General features: G+C 44.7%; 1 protein-coding gene and 1 long non-coding RNA gene across 3 annotated transcripts in view; one reads left to right on the top strand and one right to left on the bottom strand.

Annotated features, from left to right (window-relative positions):
- Positions 1 to 2,009, bottom strand: LOC309833841. Its single transcript, XR_014297821.1, has 4 exons — positions 1,970 to 2,009; positions 1,256 to 1,499; positions 682 to 773; positions 1 to 125 (listed from the first exon to the last, which is right to left on the bottom strand). It is a non-coding gene; the product is annotated as an uncharacterized lncRNA (long non-coding RNA).
- Positions 1,730 to 19,978, top strand: part of FAM161A (FAM161 centrosomal protein A) — a 31,625-nt gene continuing 13,376 nt past the window's right edge. Inside the window, exon 1 of one of the 2 annotated variants that reach the window (XM_082672330.1) lies at positions 1,730 to 2,064. In XM_082672330.1, the coding sequence (XP_082528456.1) occupies positions 1,876 to 2,064 (189 nt within the window). In that variant the 5' untranslated portion in view covers positions 1,730 to 1,875. The remainder of the gene's footprint in view (positions 2,065 to 19,978) is intronic. The other variant, XM_082672331.1, reaches the window with a different exon arrangement.

Raw genomic sequence — 19,978 nt, 5'->3', positions numbered from 1 at the left:
TGGCTGTGCTGGGTGCGGCACACGGGCTCTTCCTTGTGGCATGTGGGATCTTCAGTTGTGGCATGTGAATTCTTAGTTGCAGCATGTGGGATCTAGTTCCTTGACTAGGGATCAAACCGGGCCCCCTGCAATAGAAGCACAGAGTCTTAGCCACTGAACGTCCAGGGAGGTTTCCCAACTATACATTTAAGATCTATTCATTGCACTGTGTATGTTACATCTCAATACAAAAATAATTCTTCCTATGATGATGTAAGATTTGTCATTTTCTTCTTGTAGATCTGTCCATTTCTGCTGTATATATTTTGAGGCTATATTATTAGATATCTGCAAATTTATGTATATATAACTGAATGCTGTACATCTGAAACTAACACAACATTGTGAATCAACTATATTTCAATTAAAACAATTTTTAAAATATATCTGCAAATTTAGAATACTGCTGATGAGTGGAAGCTTTTCTGCTCTTCTATAAACACATACAATGTGTCCTCCACACTCATTCCTTCTATCGTATTCTAGCCTAATCTTCCATTTGCAGTGCTTCAGCACGTAGACCTGTCTTGCTGGTTTTGGGTCGGACTTAAAACGAATCCCAAGAGGGGGACGTGCAGCCACAGAACTAGCTGCATGCAAATGACTGGAAGTCCCTTCTCCGGTCACTTGGGGCATCCATACCTCATGGGCTTCCAACTCTGGCTTCTGCTCAGAATCCAGCCAGCATCTGTTCCAGTGGTCGAAGCAAATGCTCAGTCAAAACAAAGAGCAGCCTGAAGAAGGTGAGGGAATAGGGGATTTTGCAAGTTCTCACACTCCAGAACAGCGAACAAGAAAGACTTGGTATAAAGGGCTCAGATCTCAGAGAAGGGTTCTAGACATCGCACGCTGCATACTCTACTTTTGTGGTGGCGGTGGCAGGTTGTAGGGCAGGGAGCGGGAGGAAGCTGAAGAATAGGGAGGGGAAGGTTGCTGCAGCCTCAGCCTCAGGAGATAGGGGCTTTAGGTATCAGGTGCCTGGACTGCACCACGCCTGCTATTTTAAAGCTAGGCCTCTCTTCCAGGCGCGTGGTGTAGGGGGAAGGCGTCATTTGAAGCACCCACATCCCAGGTGGGAGATGTTGATGGGGGTGAAATGGAGATGACACTTGTCTGTGGCTACTGCTGGGCGCTCTCGCCCTCCGACCCCCACCACTATAAAGCTGAGCAACCCAAGGAGCAAACACGCGGTCCATACACTTGCACTTTCACTCACTGGTGGGTGGACCAGGCTCCACCCAACTCTGGGCTTTTATTGGTCAGCCGAGAAGAGATAGCTAGCAGCCTCCTCCGGATTGGTCGATTTCTGCTAGCTCTCAAGTCAATCAGAGTAGAAGGTACTGGACTCCCATTCTCTGGCTTCCGGGGGAGCCATGTTGGGTAGCGGCATGCAAACCTTCCAGTCCTGAGGCCGCAACGTGATAACATCCCCAGCTTTCCTCTGCCGCCGCCGTCTCCTCCTAACAGGTTATTTCAATGAATAAAAATGCGCTTTTTCACTCACAAAACGTGTCGTTTCATTAGTATAATGTGAGAAGCCTGCGTTCAGGCAGTGAAGCGCGAAGGAGGGGAAGAGGTGCCCTATTCTGCCCACCAGCCCTCTAAACCAGCAAAGATTCAATACTGATTCCCGCTATCCAGGAGGCCCCCACTTCGGGCCTCCCGCAGCGGGCGCCGGTTTTGAGTGACTTTTGGCCCCTAGCGGCACCTGTAGCGTCCCTAGTTACCGGACCCCTAGTAACCACCTCCCCAAGCAAGGAGCCATCGGGCGCCTACGGCCGCGCCGGCTTCCACGCCCCGGGCCAGCGCGGGCGCTCAGGCCTCGGTGGCGTGGTGATGGCCGCCTCGCACCGAGCAGCGAAGCTGGCGGCCAGCAGTCTCCAAACCCCGGTCAATCCCAGCACCGGAGCGCGGGTCACCCATTACGAACGCAAAGACCCCGTAGAGTCCCTGTCGGCGGCGGCAGCGGCCTTGGAGGAGACGGAAGAGGAGGAGGAAGAGGCAGCGGGGCTGGCGCGGGCGCCGGTAATGCAGGGGCGGGAAGTGGGCTGGGGCTAGGCCCCGGGGGGTGCAGCTGGAGGCTAGTCGGCGACCTCGCTGGTGAGGCGAGGGCTGGGAATCGCGCGCCCTGTCCAGATCCCTCCCTACCGGTGAGCCTGGCCCACCACGTTCTCTGTGCTCCCACGGAAAATACTCAAAACGAAGGCGTTGAGAAGTCTTTTAACTTTAACTAAAGAGATTGTTGTAAAAATTTCTTGGAGAGCATTTACGTTAGTCTGTTTCCAGAGAGTGAAAAGTACAGAACTTTACTCCTTATGCCCCAGCATCTGTTGGGAGTAGATATTTGCTTTTCTTTTTCTTTTCAACTTGAGGAAAACTGTTCTATCCATAGAGGATAACCCATAAAACGCAAGTGAATCAGCTGTGCTGTCGGGTGTGTTTTGTTGTCATCTTGATGTCTTGGTTATTAGTGCATTTTAATACAGAACATGAGAGATGATGTTCAAAACCAGCAAGAGTTCGCTGGGTAAATCAGACAAATATAGTTAAGCCTCCAGAGAAACAAATTACCGAGGTTCCAATGTTTCCACTCGGCTCTTAAGGGTGGGGTGAGACAGCTTTTTCACTGATCAATTTTCAGTGTCAAATGTGTTGTGACCACCTGTCTACCAGGTAGAGAGTCAAGTCTGCCATCGGCTCTATTCACTTAAAAGATGGGAACCTTGAATTTTAACTAGCAATCTGCAGACATAAACCTCCTTAACCCCAGTTAAAGATTCTTAATACCATTTGTCCAAAGCTTCTCAGATTCAAATCATTGTGGTCTAGGGCTAATAGAAATTACTGGATATTTTGGAATTCTAATCTCTTTAATCTACACTAAAACTGTTAATGAGAAAATCTGTAGCAACACCTTTTATGGGCAGTATTTTACCAACAGATAAACTACTTGAGGTTATCCAGAGTAAGGCAGATTGAGACCCTGAACATGAACCAGGGTCAGTGACCTAGGACCAGATTCATTCATGGTAAAGCTTCCCCTCAACACAAATTTCAGGAGCCAACGAAGGAGGCAAACTGATGTTGGAAAAAGATTTGAATGGAGAAAAAGGATTTGGAGTCCTGGGCTAGGATCTGTTCATTTGCTAGTTGATATTCAGAAGTAACTTCCTTCAATCTCAGTTTCCTTATCTGTAAAAGAACTATAATAACTGTCTCTCTTTCTTGTCTCACTGGGCTATTATGATAACCAAATGAGAGAGTATGTTATAGCTAAAGGACAGCTTGTATAAATTAGTAATAATAATAACAACTGCCAGTGGGACTGTTATTTGAACAACTCTCGCAAAGATTAAGTTCTACTTTGGCTTGCTGTGGTGGAGGAAGCAGTCAGTTCTGTAGTCACAGGTATACTTCCAGAGTGTCCTGGTAAACTGCAGATCTGTATGAGAAATGTCACCTTAGGAGAGGTTAGTTTAATGAGCTAATTTCCAAGGGGCATGGTCCTACTGAAAAAAAAAAAAAAAGGAAGCTAAGTTTGGAGTTTGACACTGTTTTGAGACCACTGTACTTGAAGGATCCAAAAGCAAATCTGGATAAGCTGCCACTGTAGAAGGCCTGATGGTCAGAGGACATGGGGTTGGCAGACAAAGCACTGAAAAGCCAAGGAGAGTGCAGGAGCCAAGCTTTGCCTTCTTCACAGTTTGGCTTGGTCTCCACCTTGGGTTTTTTATTTTTCTATTTATTTGTTTTATTTATTTATTTATTTTGGCTGCATTGGGTCTTTGTTGCAGTGTGCGGGCTTCTCGTGGTGTCTTCTCTTGTTGCAGAGCACAGGCTCTAGGTGCGCGGGTTTCAGTAGTTGCAGCACATGGGCTCAGTAGTTGTGGCGCACGGGCTTAGTTGCTCTGCAGCATGTGGGATCTTCCCGGACCAGGGCTCAAACCCGTGTCCCCTGCATTGGGAGCACAGAGTCTTAACCACTGCACCACCAGGGAAGTCCCTCCACCTTGGTTTTTTAAAGGTTAGTTTGTCTCAACTTCATCATCTATAAGATGGAGTAAACTCAGCTTACCAGAATCACCACACAAAATTGATTAGAGAACCAACTGTCACAGTAGGCCCCTTTAAGTCCTTTGGTTTGCCAAAGCAACCCCCGCCCCACCGCCGGCTCCATGCATACCCCTTGCAGGACTCTGTGCCCATATAGGGCACTAAGCCATATTTCTTGAATCTAGCCTCAGTTGGAGATAACAGTTCATAGACCTTTATGGGGTTGATGATGACATGGGTAAAGCACTATTCTATAATTCACAGTTAAAATTTCACTGACTTTCCTAATGGGATGGCCTTCTATTTTTCAACAAATATTGAGCATTTATTAAGTGCGAGTCACAGACTATTCAGTAGTAAATGAAGCAGACATAGCTCATGTCCTTAGAGTGCTTCCATTCTGATGGGGAAGTTAGACAATAAAAAATGAACAGTCAAATGATTATAAGACAGGAAATGTTGGGAAAGAAATGAACAGGTTACTATAATTAAAAAAAGAAATAGGAAGGAACCTATTTCAGTGAGTTAACATTTAAGCCAATGCCTGATTGATGAGAAAGAGCAGCCATTTGAAGAGTGGGGGAGGGAAAAGCATTCCAGGCAAAGGGAGTGGCATATGCAGAGGCCCAAAGATAGGAAGAGAGAGAGTTTTGTGTGATTAAGGATCTGAAAGAAAGCCAATGGGACTGGAGAAGAGAGAGGGGGAGAGGGGAGGGGATGAGGTTGGAGAGGTAAGGAGGGTCTTGTAGACCAAGGTAAGGAGTTTAGTGTTTATTGCAGGTGCAGTGAGAGGTCCTTGAAGACTTTTAAGAGATCTGACATGTTCCTATTTACATTTTAAAACGCTGACTCTGATGGCTTTGTGGAGAATGATTGGAGGGTTTGACAAAGAAAGGAGACTGGGTAGGAGGCTTTTGCAGTAATTCAGGTGCCAGAAGTGGTGGCTTGGACCTAGAGCCCAGGGGAGATGGCAAGAAATGGACAGATTGCATAGGACTTAGATTAGATTGGATGTGAAGGCCAAGGAAGAAGTCAAGAATGCTCATTCCCACGTTTCTGGTTTGACCAGCTGCACAGAAGATAACGTCATTTACTGAATTGTGGGTAACTTGGGGAGGAATAGATTCAGGGGCTGGGTGGGAATCAAGGTTTCAGTTTTGAACATGGTAAATTTGAGATACCTGTGAAACTACCAAGTGGAAAGATGTAGGAAGCAGTTGGGCCTATGAAACTGTAGTCCTGTTGGGTGTGGGATGGAGAATCTCCATCTGGGAGTTTTCAGCGTTTTTGAAGCACTGGATTAAGTCACTTAAGGGGAGACTTCAGAGAAGGAAGAGAAGGGGCCTAGTATAGAACTCTTAAAACCCTTGACATTTAACAGATAGAGAAAAAGGGGGCAAAAGAGATTAAGACCAGCTACAGTGGTAGAAGAATTATTGCAGGGGTGTGGAAGTTTCCAATTCATTGGTTTCAATGCTAAGGGAAAGGGGCAAATGCTGCTAAGAGAAGGACACTTCATCCCCGAAGCAGGAGGGAAGGAGCAAAGGGGCACAAAGGCAGGCAGTTTTGTAGATGGGAAGATGAGGGAACTTCCCTCTGACGGTTTTTTTTTTTTTACTGAAGAAATAAAGGAATTATCATGGGCAGTTGGGAGTCGGGGTGGGAGCAGGTAGAAGAGCAAGGGACAGGTAGGCAGGATCTCTGGGACAGTGTGAGAGCCACTTCCAGAAGGAGCACGGGAGGTACCAGGCAGACCAAGTAGCCATGAGAAATTGTTCATTTTTAAATTTAGTATTAATATTCACAAAACATTCTTTTTCTTTTTTTTAAGTTACATTTTAATTATAGAAGTAATACATGAACACATTCTCCTTTTAAAATTTCAAATGTTATATCGTGCTTGCTTCAGCAGCACATATACTAAAATTGGAACGATACAGAGAAGATTAGCACGGCTCCTGCGCAAGGATGACACGCAAATTAGTGAAGTGTTCCATATTTTTATAAAGATGTTAAAAAAAATGTTATAAATAAGGCTTAGGCCCTTTTAACACTTCTCCCCTCAAAAAGAAAATCTGGTTCCCCCCTCCCTCCTCATCAGTAGCCACTGTTTTGAAACTGATATATATTCTGGGCTTTTTCCTGTCTCCTGTGTACATAATATTTTAATATATGGTAGCATTTTATAGATACATATTGTTCTGCCACTTGCTTTTTTTCTCTTATGTACATTTAGATCTGCCTCATTCCTTACAAATCCCTTTAATGCAAAAAACTTTTTAAATAAAAATTCCATAATTGTAGATGATAGTAGATCGACTATAACACAAATAATTATGAGTGCTGATTACTAATGAAGCAACATGTGTTGGAAGGAGACATCATCTAACTGGGTCAAGCCAATCTAGGGAAGATTATCCTGTAATCTAGTGGCTGCATGTACAACAACATTCCACAGAAAGCTCAACAATTAAAGGGAAAGGGTGCTATTTTAGGCTCTTGGAAAATAATGTCCTTGGCCTAGATTATTTGAACTACTAAATGTTTCCTTCTGTGTGGAGACAATTTAAGATGAAATTAGAGTTGGAAGTTGCTTACTAACCATTTATGTTTTGGGTAAAACACTGTGATATCAGTTTATCCGAAAAGTTCAGGCTAGTGTTACCAGTATTAAGCTGAAATGGAATGGATACTGTGCAAAATCAGTGCGTAAGTATAATTATCATTTGCCACATCTCTTCAGAAGCTACTCATCCTTCTATATTTTTTTTTTTTTTTTTTTTTTTTTTTTTTTTGGCGGTACGCGGGCCTCTCACTGTTGTGGCCTTTCCCATTGCGGAGCACAGGCTCCGGATGCGCAGGCTCAGCGGCCATGGCTCACGGGCCCAGCCGCTCCGCGGCATGTGGGATTTTCCAGACTGGGGCACGAACCCGTGTCCCCTGCATCGGCAGGCGGACTCTCAACCACTGCGCCACCAGGGAAGCCCCCTTCTATATCTTTTTCAAACAGTTTTTCCAGGTTCAAATAAACTTCATCCTTTCTGTGAAAATGATTGTTATAAGGCCTTGTTTTAAGGAATGTTCTAAAAGAATGAATGGAGAGCACGTGGTTGCTTTTGCCTAAAAGCGAGTCTTTGGAATATCCACTCTGTTTCAATGGTAGTTTTTGGAAAATAAGCCCTTTCCTTAATACTCAGTAGGATATCACTCTTAAGCAGCCAATATTTCTTTGATTCAGTCTTTATGAGGGAATACCTGTCCTCTTCCCTTGGGAGAAACTTAATATTGTTTTAGCTGGACATTGGCTCATCCAACAAATACTTATTGAGCGTCTGCCATTGGCCAGGCACTTTTCTAGGCACTGGGGACACAACTGAACGAAGCACACAAACGCTTGCTTTTGTGATGCTCACTTTTTGGTGGGGGCAGGCATCCAGTACACAAATCAGCAGAGATATCAGTTGGTGGTGAGTACTTATGAGAGAAAGCAGCAAAGGGAGGCTGACAGTGAGTCAGGGGAGAGGCTGTAATTTCAAACAGGGTAGTCAATGAAGGCCTTGCTGAGAAGATGACATTTTGAGTGAAGGTCTGAAGGAGTGAGCAGGTGGGCTGTTCAGATATCTGGAGGCAGAGAGAGGGAACAGTAAGCCCTTGAAGTGATCTTGCTGATTCTGTGAGCTTCGGAAAAACTGCAAACTGGAATCCGCCGCTTCTGCTAGTACGAGCTCCTGCCGCCAGGATGGACGAGGAACCCTGCTGGGGCGGTACAAGCGATTAGCAGATGGAGAACTAACAGGAAGGAATAAGTCCCTGCTTCTTCCTCCAGCCTTGCAGTCTCCCTGTAGCCCCACTGTTAGCAGAGTCTAGCGGGAAGCAGCTGGCAAAGTGGAAATGCGGTTTGCAGAGTCCCAAGCCCAGCATCACATAGCACGGCTTTGGAGCTGAGACACCAGTTTAACACCTGGCTCACATACTTTATGTATCGTAAAGCTGAAGTTCAAAAGGCTAGGGCCCACGTCACATGGCTAAGAAGTGCAGAACCTGGGCATGAATGAGAATGCTGACACCACGTCTGTAATCTTTTCCCCACGCCACGAGAACGCTCCAAACTGAAAAGTTACTTAACTTTCATCAAACCCTTTCAGCGTTGAAGGGTTGTAAAGGGGCTGAAACCAGGTGACGCGTGAGTGGTCAGGAGCCAGTGGTAGACAAGAAACAGAAACCACCGCCTGCTTGCCCTAACTTCCCTTTCCAGGCTTGCTTCCCAAAATTGCTTTATGCATTTTTACTTTCCTTTTAGCCTGCAGCTGTGTGCACGTTGCTTTCCACCACGCACCACCGCCCCCATCCCCAACACTTTTGCTAACGTCATTTCCTTTGGAGTGCCTGTTCCCTCTTTCCCCATATATAATACTTTCCATGATCCTCCAGATTCTTCCATTCGTTGACTCAGCCCAAATATCACCTCCTCTAGGAAGCCTCCCCTTATCTTCCAAACTCAAACCAAACCAAAGCTCCCTTCTTTCTTTTTTTTTTTTGGCGGTACGCGGGCCTCTCACTGTTGTGGCCTCTCCCGTTGCGGAGCACAGGCTCCGGACGCACAGGCTCCGGACGCCCAGGCTCAGCAGCCATGGCTCACGGGCCCAGCTGCTCCGCGGCATGTGGGATCTTCCCGGACCGGGGCACAAACCCGTGTCCCCTGCATAGGCAGGCGGACTCTCAACCACTGCGCCACCAGGGAAGCCCAAAGCTCCCTTTTTTTAAATACCCTTATCACTTTGTTGCTGAACTCAAGTTTGTGTGCCCAATGCACAGTGAAGCCAAACAAACCAAAATAGTGGAGTTTGGAGCAGAGAAAGGTTTATTGCAGCCCCAAGCAAGGAGAATAGGCGGCTTGTGCTCAAAAAGCCCAAACTCCCCTGATGGGGAAGAGTTTTTATAGGCAGAATTAGGGGGGAGGGCTGCAGGGTGTGTAACCTTTCTCTGATTGGTTGATGGGGAGGTAACAGGGTGGTGTTCCAGGAATCTCAGTCGTCAGCCTTCTGGTTCCAGTCTGGGGCCATGTGCTTAGGCTTAGCCTAAAGTTACCATCCTCCACCTGGGTGGGGGTCTTAGTTCCTGTAGAAGAACTCAGAGATTCGTATCAGATTGTTATGTATATCCCTTGAGAAGGAACCAGGACCCTCCGCTTTCCTCCACTACTGTTTCTTGACTGTTTTTCCTTTGTTTCTGCATTCCCTCACTCCTCGAATTAGTTACTGTTTGAATCTGCCCTTTGAAATGGGGACACAGAAAGACTTCTGTGCCGAGGAGGACCCCACAGGGTTCTGCTCAGTTTCAACTAGACCTTTGTATCTCTCATGACCACTGTCCATTTCATGTTAGTCCTCCTGTCACTGCTTATTTAGATGCTGGTGTTTGCCAACATTTCCATCCTCAGGTTCTTGCCTCTCATTGCCCACAGGCAGCCTTATCCACACCCAAGGATGCACCTGCACTTCTGTGTGCATTGCTGGCTCCCATATCTCCATCTCCAGCCCAGCCTTCTTACCAGGTCTCCAGACCTATTTTCCCCCCTGTTTCCTATACATTTGGCTGCCCTACTATCCTCTCACACTTAGTGTGTCTAAAACAGAGATTAGTTTCCTTTCCCTAAAATACTCTTCCTCCCTGTATTCCCTATATTAATGAATGGAAGCCCCATCATCTACCTAGACATACAGCACTCCAAACAGAAACCTTTTCAATTTCTTGCCCACAGTCCAGGCTATTATCAAGTTGATGATTCAGCTTCTTAAATCTCCCAAGGTAGCCTCCTTTCTTGTGTTCCTGGTGCTGTTCCCTAATTCTGCCCTTAATACCTCTAACTCGGACTCTTGCAGTAGCCCATGAACTGCCGCCAACCTTGCTTCCCTTCACTACACCTCACTTGCTACCAGAGAGTCCTTCTGAGTGTTACTGACCATGTCTCTCCTCTGCTCACATCCTTTAAGGCTCCTGTTGCCTGTGGCTTGGCCCCCTGGACTCTTGGTTGGGCTTTTTTTTTTTTTTTTTAAATATTTATTTATTTTGGGCTGTGTCAGGTCTTTGTTGCAGCACTCAGGATCTTTCGTTGCAGTGCACAGGCTCTTCGTTGTGGCACGTGGGCTTCTCTCTAGTTGTAGTGCAGCACAGGCTCAGTAGTTGTGGCACGTGGGCTCACTAGTTGTGGTGCCCAGGCTTAGTTGCCCCATGGCATGTGGGATCTTAGTTTGACCAGGATCGAACCCACATCCTCTGCATTGGAAGGCAGATTCTCAACCACTGGACCACCAAGGAGGTCCCTTGGTTGGGGCTCTTGACATGCCTTTTTCACCTTGCTTCCCATCCTCCTGTGCTCCATATGCCCTATTCCCCACCCCCACTCAGACTATATACCTCTCTCCGAGCACAGCATGCCTGTTCCTTCCTCTTGTGGCTAAAAACCCTCCTGCCCTTGGGAGGAGTGTGGTGTGTCTTTGGAGCCTAATAGACTTGGGATTGGATCCCAGCTCTACTTACTAGCTGTGTGACTGTAGGCAGGTCACCTAACTCCTCTGAGCCTCAGTTTCCTCACCGAGGACAGAGTACCTGCCAGTTGCATCATCATGAAGTAACATGATGAATGTTCTAGCACTGTGCCTCAGTTTCCCTGTTTTTCACTGTTTCCCTGCTCTGGCAAACTTTGTCCTTATCCAGCCTTATGTCTCCCGTCTGGCTCACCTCTGCAAATTTTGTCTCTTCTTTCCCCCAGTCAGAATTAGGTATTCCTTCTGTGAGCTCTCATGGTCTCTGATATTGTAACATACATGGTCACTCATCTGTCTACCTGCTCAGCTGGGAGCAACTCGTGGGCAGGAATCAGGAGTTCTGTCTCATCCAGAGTCTGCTATCAATTATTTATCTACATGTCCTGTCCTAAACTAGCTGGAAGCTTCTCGAAGGTGGAGTTTTCATCTGATTTGTATCTTTCAGCAGCTAGCTGAGTGCTGGGTGTCTCTAAATATTGAATGAATGACAAAATTAACAAAGTACTTGTTCCCACAGCTAAGAAGGTAATGGTGAAGAACACATACAGGAACAGCAAAAGATATCAGAAAATTCTCTTAATTGAGTTGTATGACTCATAAAGCAATTCTCCAATTTATTTGGCAATAAATTTCTGCACACTGTTTCTACTGAAGGAAACTTGTTTTCCTTCGTTTTCTCTAAGTTATCCCAAGTGGTAAAACACTGGCCTCCTGTACACTGTTTTTAGCCCATTAAAATATTATATCTATAAATATTATTTACAACTGACTCTTCTGAATTTTCCTGGGAGACACTACTCAGATTTATTTTCTAGAGTCTTATCAGATTGGATCTCTAATTTTCCATTGGCAAATATGCTTTTTCCATTTTGAGTCTGTTTCAGGCACTAAGCTAAATTTAACGCCATGGTCAGCAGCCTTTTATGCATAGTATCATAAATAATTTCAGTTGTTTCTCACCTGAGAAAATATAATTTTTTTTTATTTGTGGAGAATATGGGGTTTTACCTCTTTAGCTGCCTCAGTTAAAAGAACTTTGAAAGGTATGCGAAAGGAATGAGGGGAAAAGATCAGTCATGCCCTTCTAGGCATGTATATAGAATACCCACCCTATGTGTTCTTGTTCTGTTGTCACCCCACAGTCCCCGTCACCGTGGGAGCTACTGCTCTTGGTGCCCACGGGAGCGGCTATTCCGGAAGTCCCTCCCACCTCCTCCCAGGCCTTCCTACTCCCTCCTGAGGTACCTGCCCTCCCCACCCCGCCTCCCATACCGTACCCCTGCGGACATCCTGGAGGGCTTTTCCCTGGCTCCTTGATGAGCCCCTGAGAACCTTGTTCCCTCCATTCTTGCATTCCCCTGACTTTTCTGTTCCCCGCTCTTCTCTCCATTGGAACACCCACCCTGGGGGCCCACAGTGCAGAGCCCAGCTGTGGGCTACGGTTGCTTGGTTTGCAGCCCGAGGAACTATGTTCTTCGTCTCAGGTAAACCTACACTCAGAAGGAGTTTTTTTTGTTTTTTTTTTTAACACCTTTATTGGAGTATAATTGCTTTACAATGGTGTGTCAGTTTCTGCTTTATAACAAACTGAATCAGTTATACATATACATATGTTCCCATATCTCTTCCCTCTTGCGTCTCCCTCCCTCCCACCCTCCCTATCCCACGACTCTAGGTGGTCACATAGCGCCAAGCTGATCTCCCTGTGCTATGCGGCTGCTTCCCACTAGCTATCTATTTTATGTTTGGTAGTGTATATATGTCCATGCCACACTCTCACTTTGTCACAGCTTACCCTTCCCCCTCCCCATATCCTCAAGTCCATTCTCTAGTAGGTCTGTGTCTTTATTGCCGTCTTGCCCCTAGGTTCTTCATGACCTTTTTTTTTTCTTAGATTCCATATATATGTGTTAGCATACGGTATTTGTTTTTCTCCTTCTGACTTACTTCACTCTGTATGACAGTCTCTAGGTCCATCCACCTCACTACAAATAACTGAATTTCGTTTCCTTTTATGGCTGAGTAATATTCCATTGTATATATGTGCCACATCTTCTTTATCCATTCAGTGTTGATGGACACTTAGGTTGCTTCCATGTCCTGGCTATTGTAAATAGAGCTGCAATGAACATTTTGGTACATGACTCTTTTTGAATTATGGTTTTCTCAGGGTATATGCCCAGTAGTGGGATTGCTGGGTTGTATGGTAGCTCTATTTTTAGTTTTTGTTTTGTTTTGTTTTGTTTTGTGGTACGTGGGCCTCTCACTGTTATGGCCTCTCCCATTGCGGAGCACAGGCTCTGGACGCGCAGGCTCACCGGCCATGGCTCATGGGCCTAGCCGCTCCGCGGCATGTGGGATCTTGCCGGACCGGGGCACGAACCCGTGTCCCCTGCATCGGCAGGCGGACTCTCAACCACTGCGCCACCAGGGAAGCCCTCTATTTTTAGTTTTTTAAGGAAACTCCATACTGTCCTCCATAGTGGCTGTATCAATTTACATTCCCACCAACAGTGCAAGAGGGTTCCCTTTTCTCCACACCTTCTCCAGCATTTATTATTTGTAGATTTTTTGATGATGGCCATTCTGACCGGTGTGAGATGATATCTCATTGTAGTTTTGATTTGCATTTCTCTAATGATTACTGATGTTGAGCATTCTTTCATGTGTTTGTTGGCAATCTGTATATCTTCTTTGGAGAAATGTCTATTTAGGTCTTCTGCCCATTTTCGGATTGGGTTGTTTGTTTTTTTGATATTTAGCTGCATGAGCTGCTTGTAAATTTTGGAGATTCTTTGTCAGTTGCTTCATTTGCAAATGTTTTCTCCCATTCTGAGGGTTGTCTTTGTTTTTTGGGTTTTTTTTTGCGGTACGTGGGCGTCTCACTGTTGTGGCCTCTCCCATTGTGGAGCACAGGCTCTGGACGCGCAGGCTCAGCAGCCATGGCTCACGGGCCCACTGCTCCGCGGCATGTGGGATCCTCCCGGACCTGGGCACGAACCCGCGTCCCCTGCATCGGCAGGCGGGCTCTCAACCACTGCGCCACCAGGGAAGCCCCTGAGGGTTGTCTTTTTGTCTTGTTTATGGTTTCCTTTGCTGTGCAAAAGCTTTTAAGTTTCATTAGGTCCCATCTGTTTATTTTTGTTTTTATTTCCATTTCTCTAGGAGGTGGATCAAAAATGATCTTGCTGTGATTTATGTCGTAGAGTGTTCTGCCTACGTTTTCCTCTGAGAGTTTGATAGTGTCTGGCCTTACATTTAGGTCTTTAATCCATTTTGAGTTTATTTTTGTGTATGGTGTTAGGGAGTGTTCTAATTTCATACTTTTATATGTACCTGTCCAGTTTTCCCAGCACCACTTATTGAAGAGGCTGTCTTTTCTCCACTGTATATTCTTGCCTCCTTTATCAAAGATAAGGTGAACATATGTGCATGGGTTTATCTCTGGGCTTTGTATCCTGTTGCATTGACCTGTATTTCTGTTTTTGTGCCAGTACCATACTGTCTTGATTACTGTAGGTTTGTAGTATAGTCTGAAGACAGGGAGTCTGATTCCTCCAGCTCCATTTTTCTTTCTCAAGATTGCTTTGGCTATTCGGGGTCTTCTGTGTTTCCACACAAATTGTGTAATTTTTTCTTCTAGTTCTGTGAAAAATGCCAGTGGTAGTTTGATAGGGATTGCATTGAATCTGTAGATTGCTTTGGGTAGTAGAGTCATTTTCACAATGTTGATTCTTCCAATCCAAGAACATGGTATATCTCTCCATCTGTTTGTATCATCTTTAATTTCTTTCATCAGTGTCTTATAATTTTCTGCATACAGGTCTTTTGTCTCCTTAGGTAGGTTTATTCCTAGATATTTTATTCTTTTTGTTGCAGTGGTAAATGGGAGTGTTTCCTTAATTTCACTTTCAGATATTTCATCATTAGTGTATAGGAATGCTAGAGATTTCTGTGCATTAATTTTGTATCCTGCTACTTTACCAAATTCATTGATTAGCTCTAGTAGTTTTCTGGTAGCTTTTCTAGGATTCTCTATGTATAGTATCATGTCATCTGCAAACAGTGACAGCTTTACTTCTTCTTTTCTGATTTGGATTCCTTTTATTTCTTTTTCTTCTCTGATTGCTGTGGCTAAAACTTCCAAAACTATGTTGAATAATAGTGGTGAGAGTGGGCAACCATGTCTTGTTTGTTCCTGATCTTAGTGGATATGGTTTCAGTTTTTCACCACTGAGGATGATGTTGGCTGTGGGTTTGTCATATATGGCCTTTATTATGTTGAGGAAAGTTCCCTCTATGCCTACTTTCTGCAGGGTTTTTATCATAAATGGGTGTTGAATTTTGTCAAAGCTTTTTCTGCGTCTATTGAGATGATTATATGGTTTTCCTCCTTCAATTTGTTAAAATGGTATATCACATTGACTGATTTACGTATATTGAAGAATCCTTGCATTCCTGGAATAAACCCCACTTGATCATGGTATATGATCCTTTTAACGTGCTGTTGGATTCTGTTTGCTAGTATTTTGTTGAGGATTTTTGCATCTATGTTCATAAGCGATATTGGCCTGTAGTTTTCTTTCTTTGTGACATCTTTGTCTGGTTTTGGTATCAGGGTGATGGTGGCCTCGTAGAATGAATTTGGGAGTGTTCCTCCCTCTGCTATATTTTGGAAGAGTTTGAGAAGGATAGGTGTTAGCTCTTCTCTAAATGTTTGATTGAATTCGCCTGTGAATCCATCTGGTCCTAGGCTTTTGTTTGTTGGAAGATTTTTAATCACAGTTTCAATTTCAGTGCTTGTGATTGGACTGTTCATATTTTCTATTTCTTCCTGATTCAGTCTTGGAAGTTTATACGTTTCTAAGAATTTGTCCATTTCTTCCAGGTTGTCCATTTTATTGGCATAGAGTTGCTTGTAGTAATCTCTCATGATCCTTTGTATTTCTGCAGTGTCAGTTGTTATTTCTCCTTTTTCATTTCTAATTCTATTGATTTGAGTCTTCTCCCTGTTTTTCTTGATGAGTCTGGCTAATGGTTTATCAATTTTGTTTATCTTCTCAAAGAACCAGCTTTTAGTTTTATTGATCTTTGCTATCATTTCCTTCATTTCTTTTTATTACTGATCTGATCTTTATGATATCTTTTCTTCTGCTAACTTTGGAGTTTTTTTGTTCTTCTTTCTCTAATTGCTTTAGGTGTAAGGTTAGGTTGTTTATTTGAGTTGTTTCTTGTTTCTTAAGGTAGGATTGTATTGTTATAAACTTCCCTCTTAGAACTGCTTTTGCTGCATCCCAAAGGTTTTGGGTCGTCGTGTTTTCATTGCCATTTGCTTCTAGGTATTTTTTGATTTCCTCTTTGATTTCTTCAGTGATCTCTTGGTTATTAAGTAGTGTATTGTTTAGCCTCCATGTGTTTGTATTTTTTGCAGATTTCTTCCTGTAATTGATATCTAGCCTCATAGCGTTGTGGTCAGAAAAGATACTTGATATGATTTCAATTTTCTTAAATTTACCAAGGCTTGATTTGTGACCCAAGATATGACCTATCCTGGAGAATGTTCCATGAGCACTTGAGAAGAATGTGTATTCTGTTGTTTTTGGATGGAATATCCTATAAATATCAATTAAGTTCATTTTGTTTAATGTATCATTTAAAGCTTGTGTTTCCTTATTTATTTTCATTTTGGATGATCTGTCCGTTGGTGAAAGTGGGGTGTTAAAGTCCCCTACTATGATAGTGTTACTGTTGATTTCCCCTTTTATGGCCGTTAGTATTTGCCTTATGTATTGAGGTGCTCCTATGTTGGGTGCATAAATATTTACAATTGTTATATCTTCTTCTTGGATCAATCCCTTCATCATTATGTAGTGTCCTTCTTTGTCTCTTGTAATAGTCTTTGTTTTAAAGTCTATTTTGTCAGATATGAGAATTGCCACTCCAGGTTTCTTTTGATTTCAATTTGCATGGAATATCTTTTTCCATCCCCTGACTTTCAGTCTGTATGTGTCCCTAGGACTGAAGTGGGTCTCTTGTAGACAGCATATATACGGGTCTTGTTTTTGTATCCATTCAGCCAGTCTATGTCTTTTGGTTGGAAAATTTAATCCATTTACATTTAAGGTAATTATCGATATGCATGTTCCTATTACCATTTTCTTAATTGTTTTGGGTTTGTTATTGTAGGTGTTTTCCTTCTCTTGTGTTTCCTTCCTAGAGAAGTTCCTTTAGCATTTGTTGTAAAGCTGGTTTGGTGGTGCTGAATTCTCTTAGCTTTTGCTTGTCTGTAAAGGTTTTAATTTCTCCATCAAATCTAAATGAGGGGGCTTCCCTGGTGGCACAGTGGTTGGGAGTCCACCTGCCGATGCAGGGGACATGGGTTCATGCCCCAGTCCGGGAGGATCCCACATGCCACGGAGCGGCTGGGCCTGTGAGTCATGGCCACTGAGCCTGCGCGTCCAGAGCCTGTGCTCCGCAACGGGAGAGGCCATAGTAGTGAGAGGCCTGTGTACCGCAAAAAAAAAAAAAAAAAAAAAGTTTGAAATCTGAATGAGATCCTTGCTGGGTAGAATAATCTTGGTTGTAGGTTTTTCTCCTTATCACTTTATATATGTCCTGCCACTCCCTTCTGGCTTGCAGAGTTTCTGCTGAAAGATCAGCTGTTAACCTTATGGGGATTCCCTTGTGTGTTATTTGTTGTTTTTCCTTGCTGCTTTTAATATTTTTTCTTTGTATTTAATTTTTGATAGTTTGATTAATATGTGTCTTGGCGTGTTTATCCTGTATGGGACTCTCTGTGCCTCCTGGACTTGATTAACTATTTCATTTCCCATATTAGGGAAATTTTCAACTATAATCTCTTCAAATATTTTCTCAGTCCCTTTCTTTTTCTCTTTTTCTTCTGAGACCCCTATGATTCGAATATTGGTCCATTTAATGTTGTCCCAGAGGTCTCTAAGACTGTCTTCAATTATTTTCATTCTTTTTCCTTCATTCTGCTCTGCAGTAGTTATTTCCACTATTTTATCTTCCAGGTCACTTATCCGTTCTTCTGCCTCAGTTATTCTGCTATCGATCCCATCTAGAGAATTTTTAATTTCATTTATTGTGTTGTTCATCACTGTTTGTTTGCTCTTTAGTTCTTCTAGGTCCTTGTTAAACATATCTTGTAATTTCTCTATTCTATTTCCAAGATTTTGGATCATCTTTACTATCATTATTCTGAATTCTTTTTTAGGTAGACTGCCTATTTCCTCTTCATTTGTTAGGTCTGGTGGGTTTTTGCCTTGCTCCTTCATCTGCTGTGTATTTTTCTGTCTTCTCATTTTGCTTACCTTACTGTGTTTGGGGTCTCCTTCTCGCAGGCTGCAGGTTCGTAGTTCCTGTTGTTTTTGGTGTCTGTCCCCAGTGGCTAAGGTTGGTTCAGTGGGTTGTGTAGGCTTTCTGGTGGAGGGGACTAGTGCCTGTGTTCTGGTGGATGAGGCTGGATCTTGTCTTTCTGGTGGGCAGGTCCACGTCTGGTGGTGTGTTTTGGGGTGTCTGTAGCCTTATTTTGATTTTAGGCAGCCTCTCTGCTAATGGATGGGGTTGTGTTCCTGTCTTGCTAGTTGTTTAGCATCGGGTGTCCAGCATTGTAGCTTGCTGGTCATTGAGTGAAGCTGGGTCTTGGTGTTGAGATGGAGATCTCTGGGAGATTTTTGCCATTTGATATTACGTGGAACTGGGAGGTGTCTTGTGGACCAGTGTCCTGAACTTGGCTCTCCCACCTCAGAGGCACAGCCCTGATGCCTGGCTGGAGCACCAAGAGCCTTCCATCCATACGGCTCAGAATAAAAGGGAGAAAAAGTAGAAAGAAAGAGAGAAAGAAGATAAAATAAAATAAAATAAAGTTATTAAAATAATTATTAAGAAAAATTTTTTAAAAAGTAATTTTAGAAAAACACAAAAAATGGACAGACGGAACCCTAGGACAAATGGTAAAAGTAAAGCTATAAAGACAAAATCACACACAGACGCATACACATACACACTCACAAAAAGAGAAAAAGGTTAAAAAATATATATATCTTTGCTCCCAAAGGCCACCTCCTCAATTTGGGATGATTCGTTGTCTATTCAGGTATTCCACAGATGCAGGGTACATCAAGTTGATTGTGGAGATTTAATCCGCTGCTCCTGAGGCTGCTGAGAGAAATTTCCCTTTCTCTTCTTTGTTCTCACAGCTCGCGGGGTTCAGCTTTGGATTTGGCCCCGCCTCTGCGTGTAGGTCGCCTGAAGGCGTCTGTTCTTCGCTCAGACAGGACAGGGTTAAAGAAGCAGCTGCTTTGGGGGCTCTGGCTCACTCAGGCCGGGGGGAGGGGTACGGAGTGCGGGGCGAGCCTGCGGCGGCAGAGGCCAGCGTGACGTTGCACCAGCACGAGGCGTGCCGTGCGTTCTCCCGGGGAAGTTGTCCCTGGATCATGGGACCCTGGCAGTGGCGGGCTGCACAGGTTCCCGGGAGGGGAGGCGTGGAGTAACCTGTGCTTGCACACAGGCTTCTTGGTGGCTGCAGGAGCAGCCTCAGCGTCTCATGCTTGTCTCTGGGGTCTGCGCTCAGAGCGTGGCTCACGCCCGTCTCTGGAGCTCCTTTAAGCGGCGCTCTTAATCCCCTCTCCTCATGCACCAGGAAACAAAGAGGCAAGAAAAAGTCTCTTGCCTCTTCGGCGGGTCCGGACTTTTTCCCCGGACTCCCTTGCGGCTAGCTGTGGCACACTAACCCCTTCAGGCTGTGTTCACGCCGCCAACCCCAGTCCTCTCCCTGGGATCCGACCTCCGAAGCCCGAGCCTCAGCTCCCAGCCCCGCCCGCCCCGGCGGGTGAGCGCACAAGCCTCTCGGGCTGGTGAATGCTGGTCGCCACCGGTTCTCTGTGCTGGAATCTCTCCGCTTTGCCCTCCGCACCCCTGTTGCTGCGCTCTCCGCTGTGGCTCCGAGGCTTCCCCCTCCACCACCCGCAGTCTCCGCCCGCGAAGGGCCTTACTAGTGTGTGGATACCTTTCCTCCTTCACAGCTCCCTCCCACTGGTGCAGGTCCCATCCCTATTTTTTTGTCTCTGTTTTTTCTTTTGCCCTACCCAGGTACATGGGGAGTTTCTTGCCTTTTGGGCGGTCTGAGGTCTTCTGCCAGCGTTCAGTAGGTGTTATGTAGGAGCTGTTCCACATGTAGATGTATTTCTGATGTATTTGTGGAGAGGAAGGTGATCTCCGCGTCTTACTCTTCCGCCATCTTGAAGCTCCTCCAGAAGGAGGCTCTTTACAAAGGGTGGTTTGGCTTGATCCTACTGTAGTGTATGGGTTAGTAC

The sequence above is a fragment of the Grampus griseus genome (genome assembly GCF_964374135.1).
Source record: "Grampus griseus genome assembly, chromosome: 15".
NCBI lineage: Eukaryota > Metazoa > Chordata > Mammalia > Artiodactyla > Delphinidae > Grampus > Grampus griseus.
This window is presented reverse-complemented; position numbering and strand designations above follow the sequence as displayed.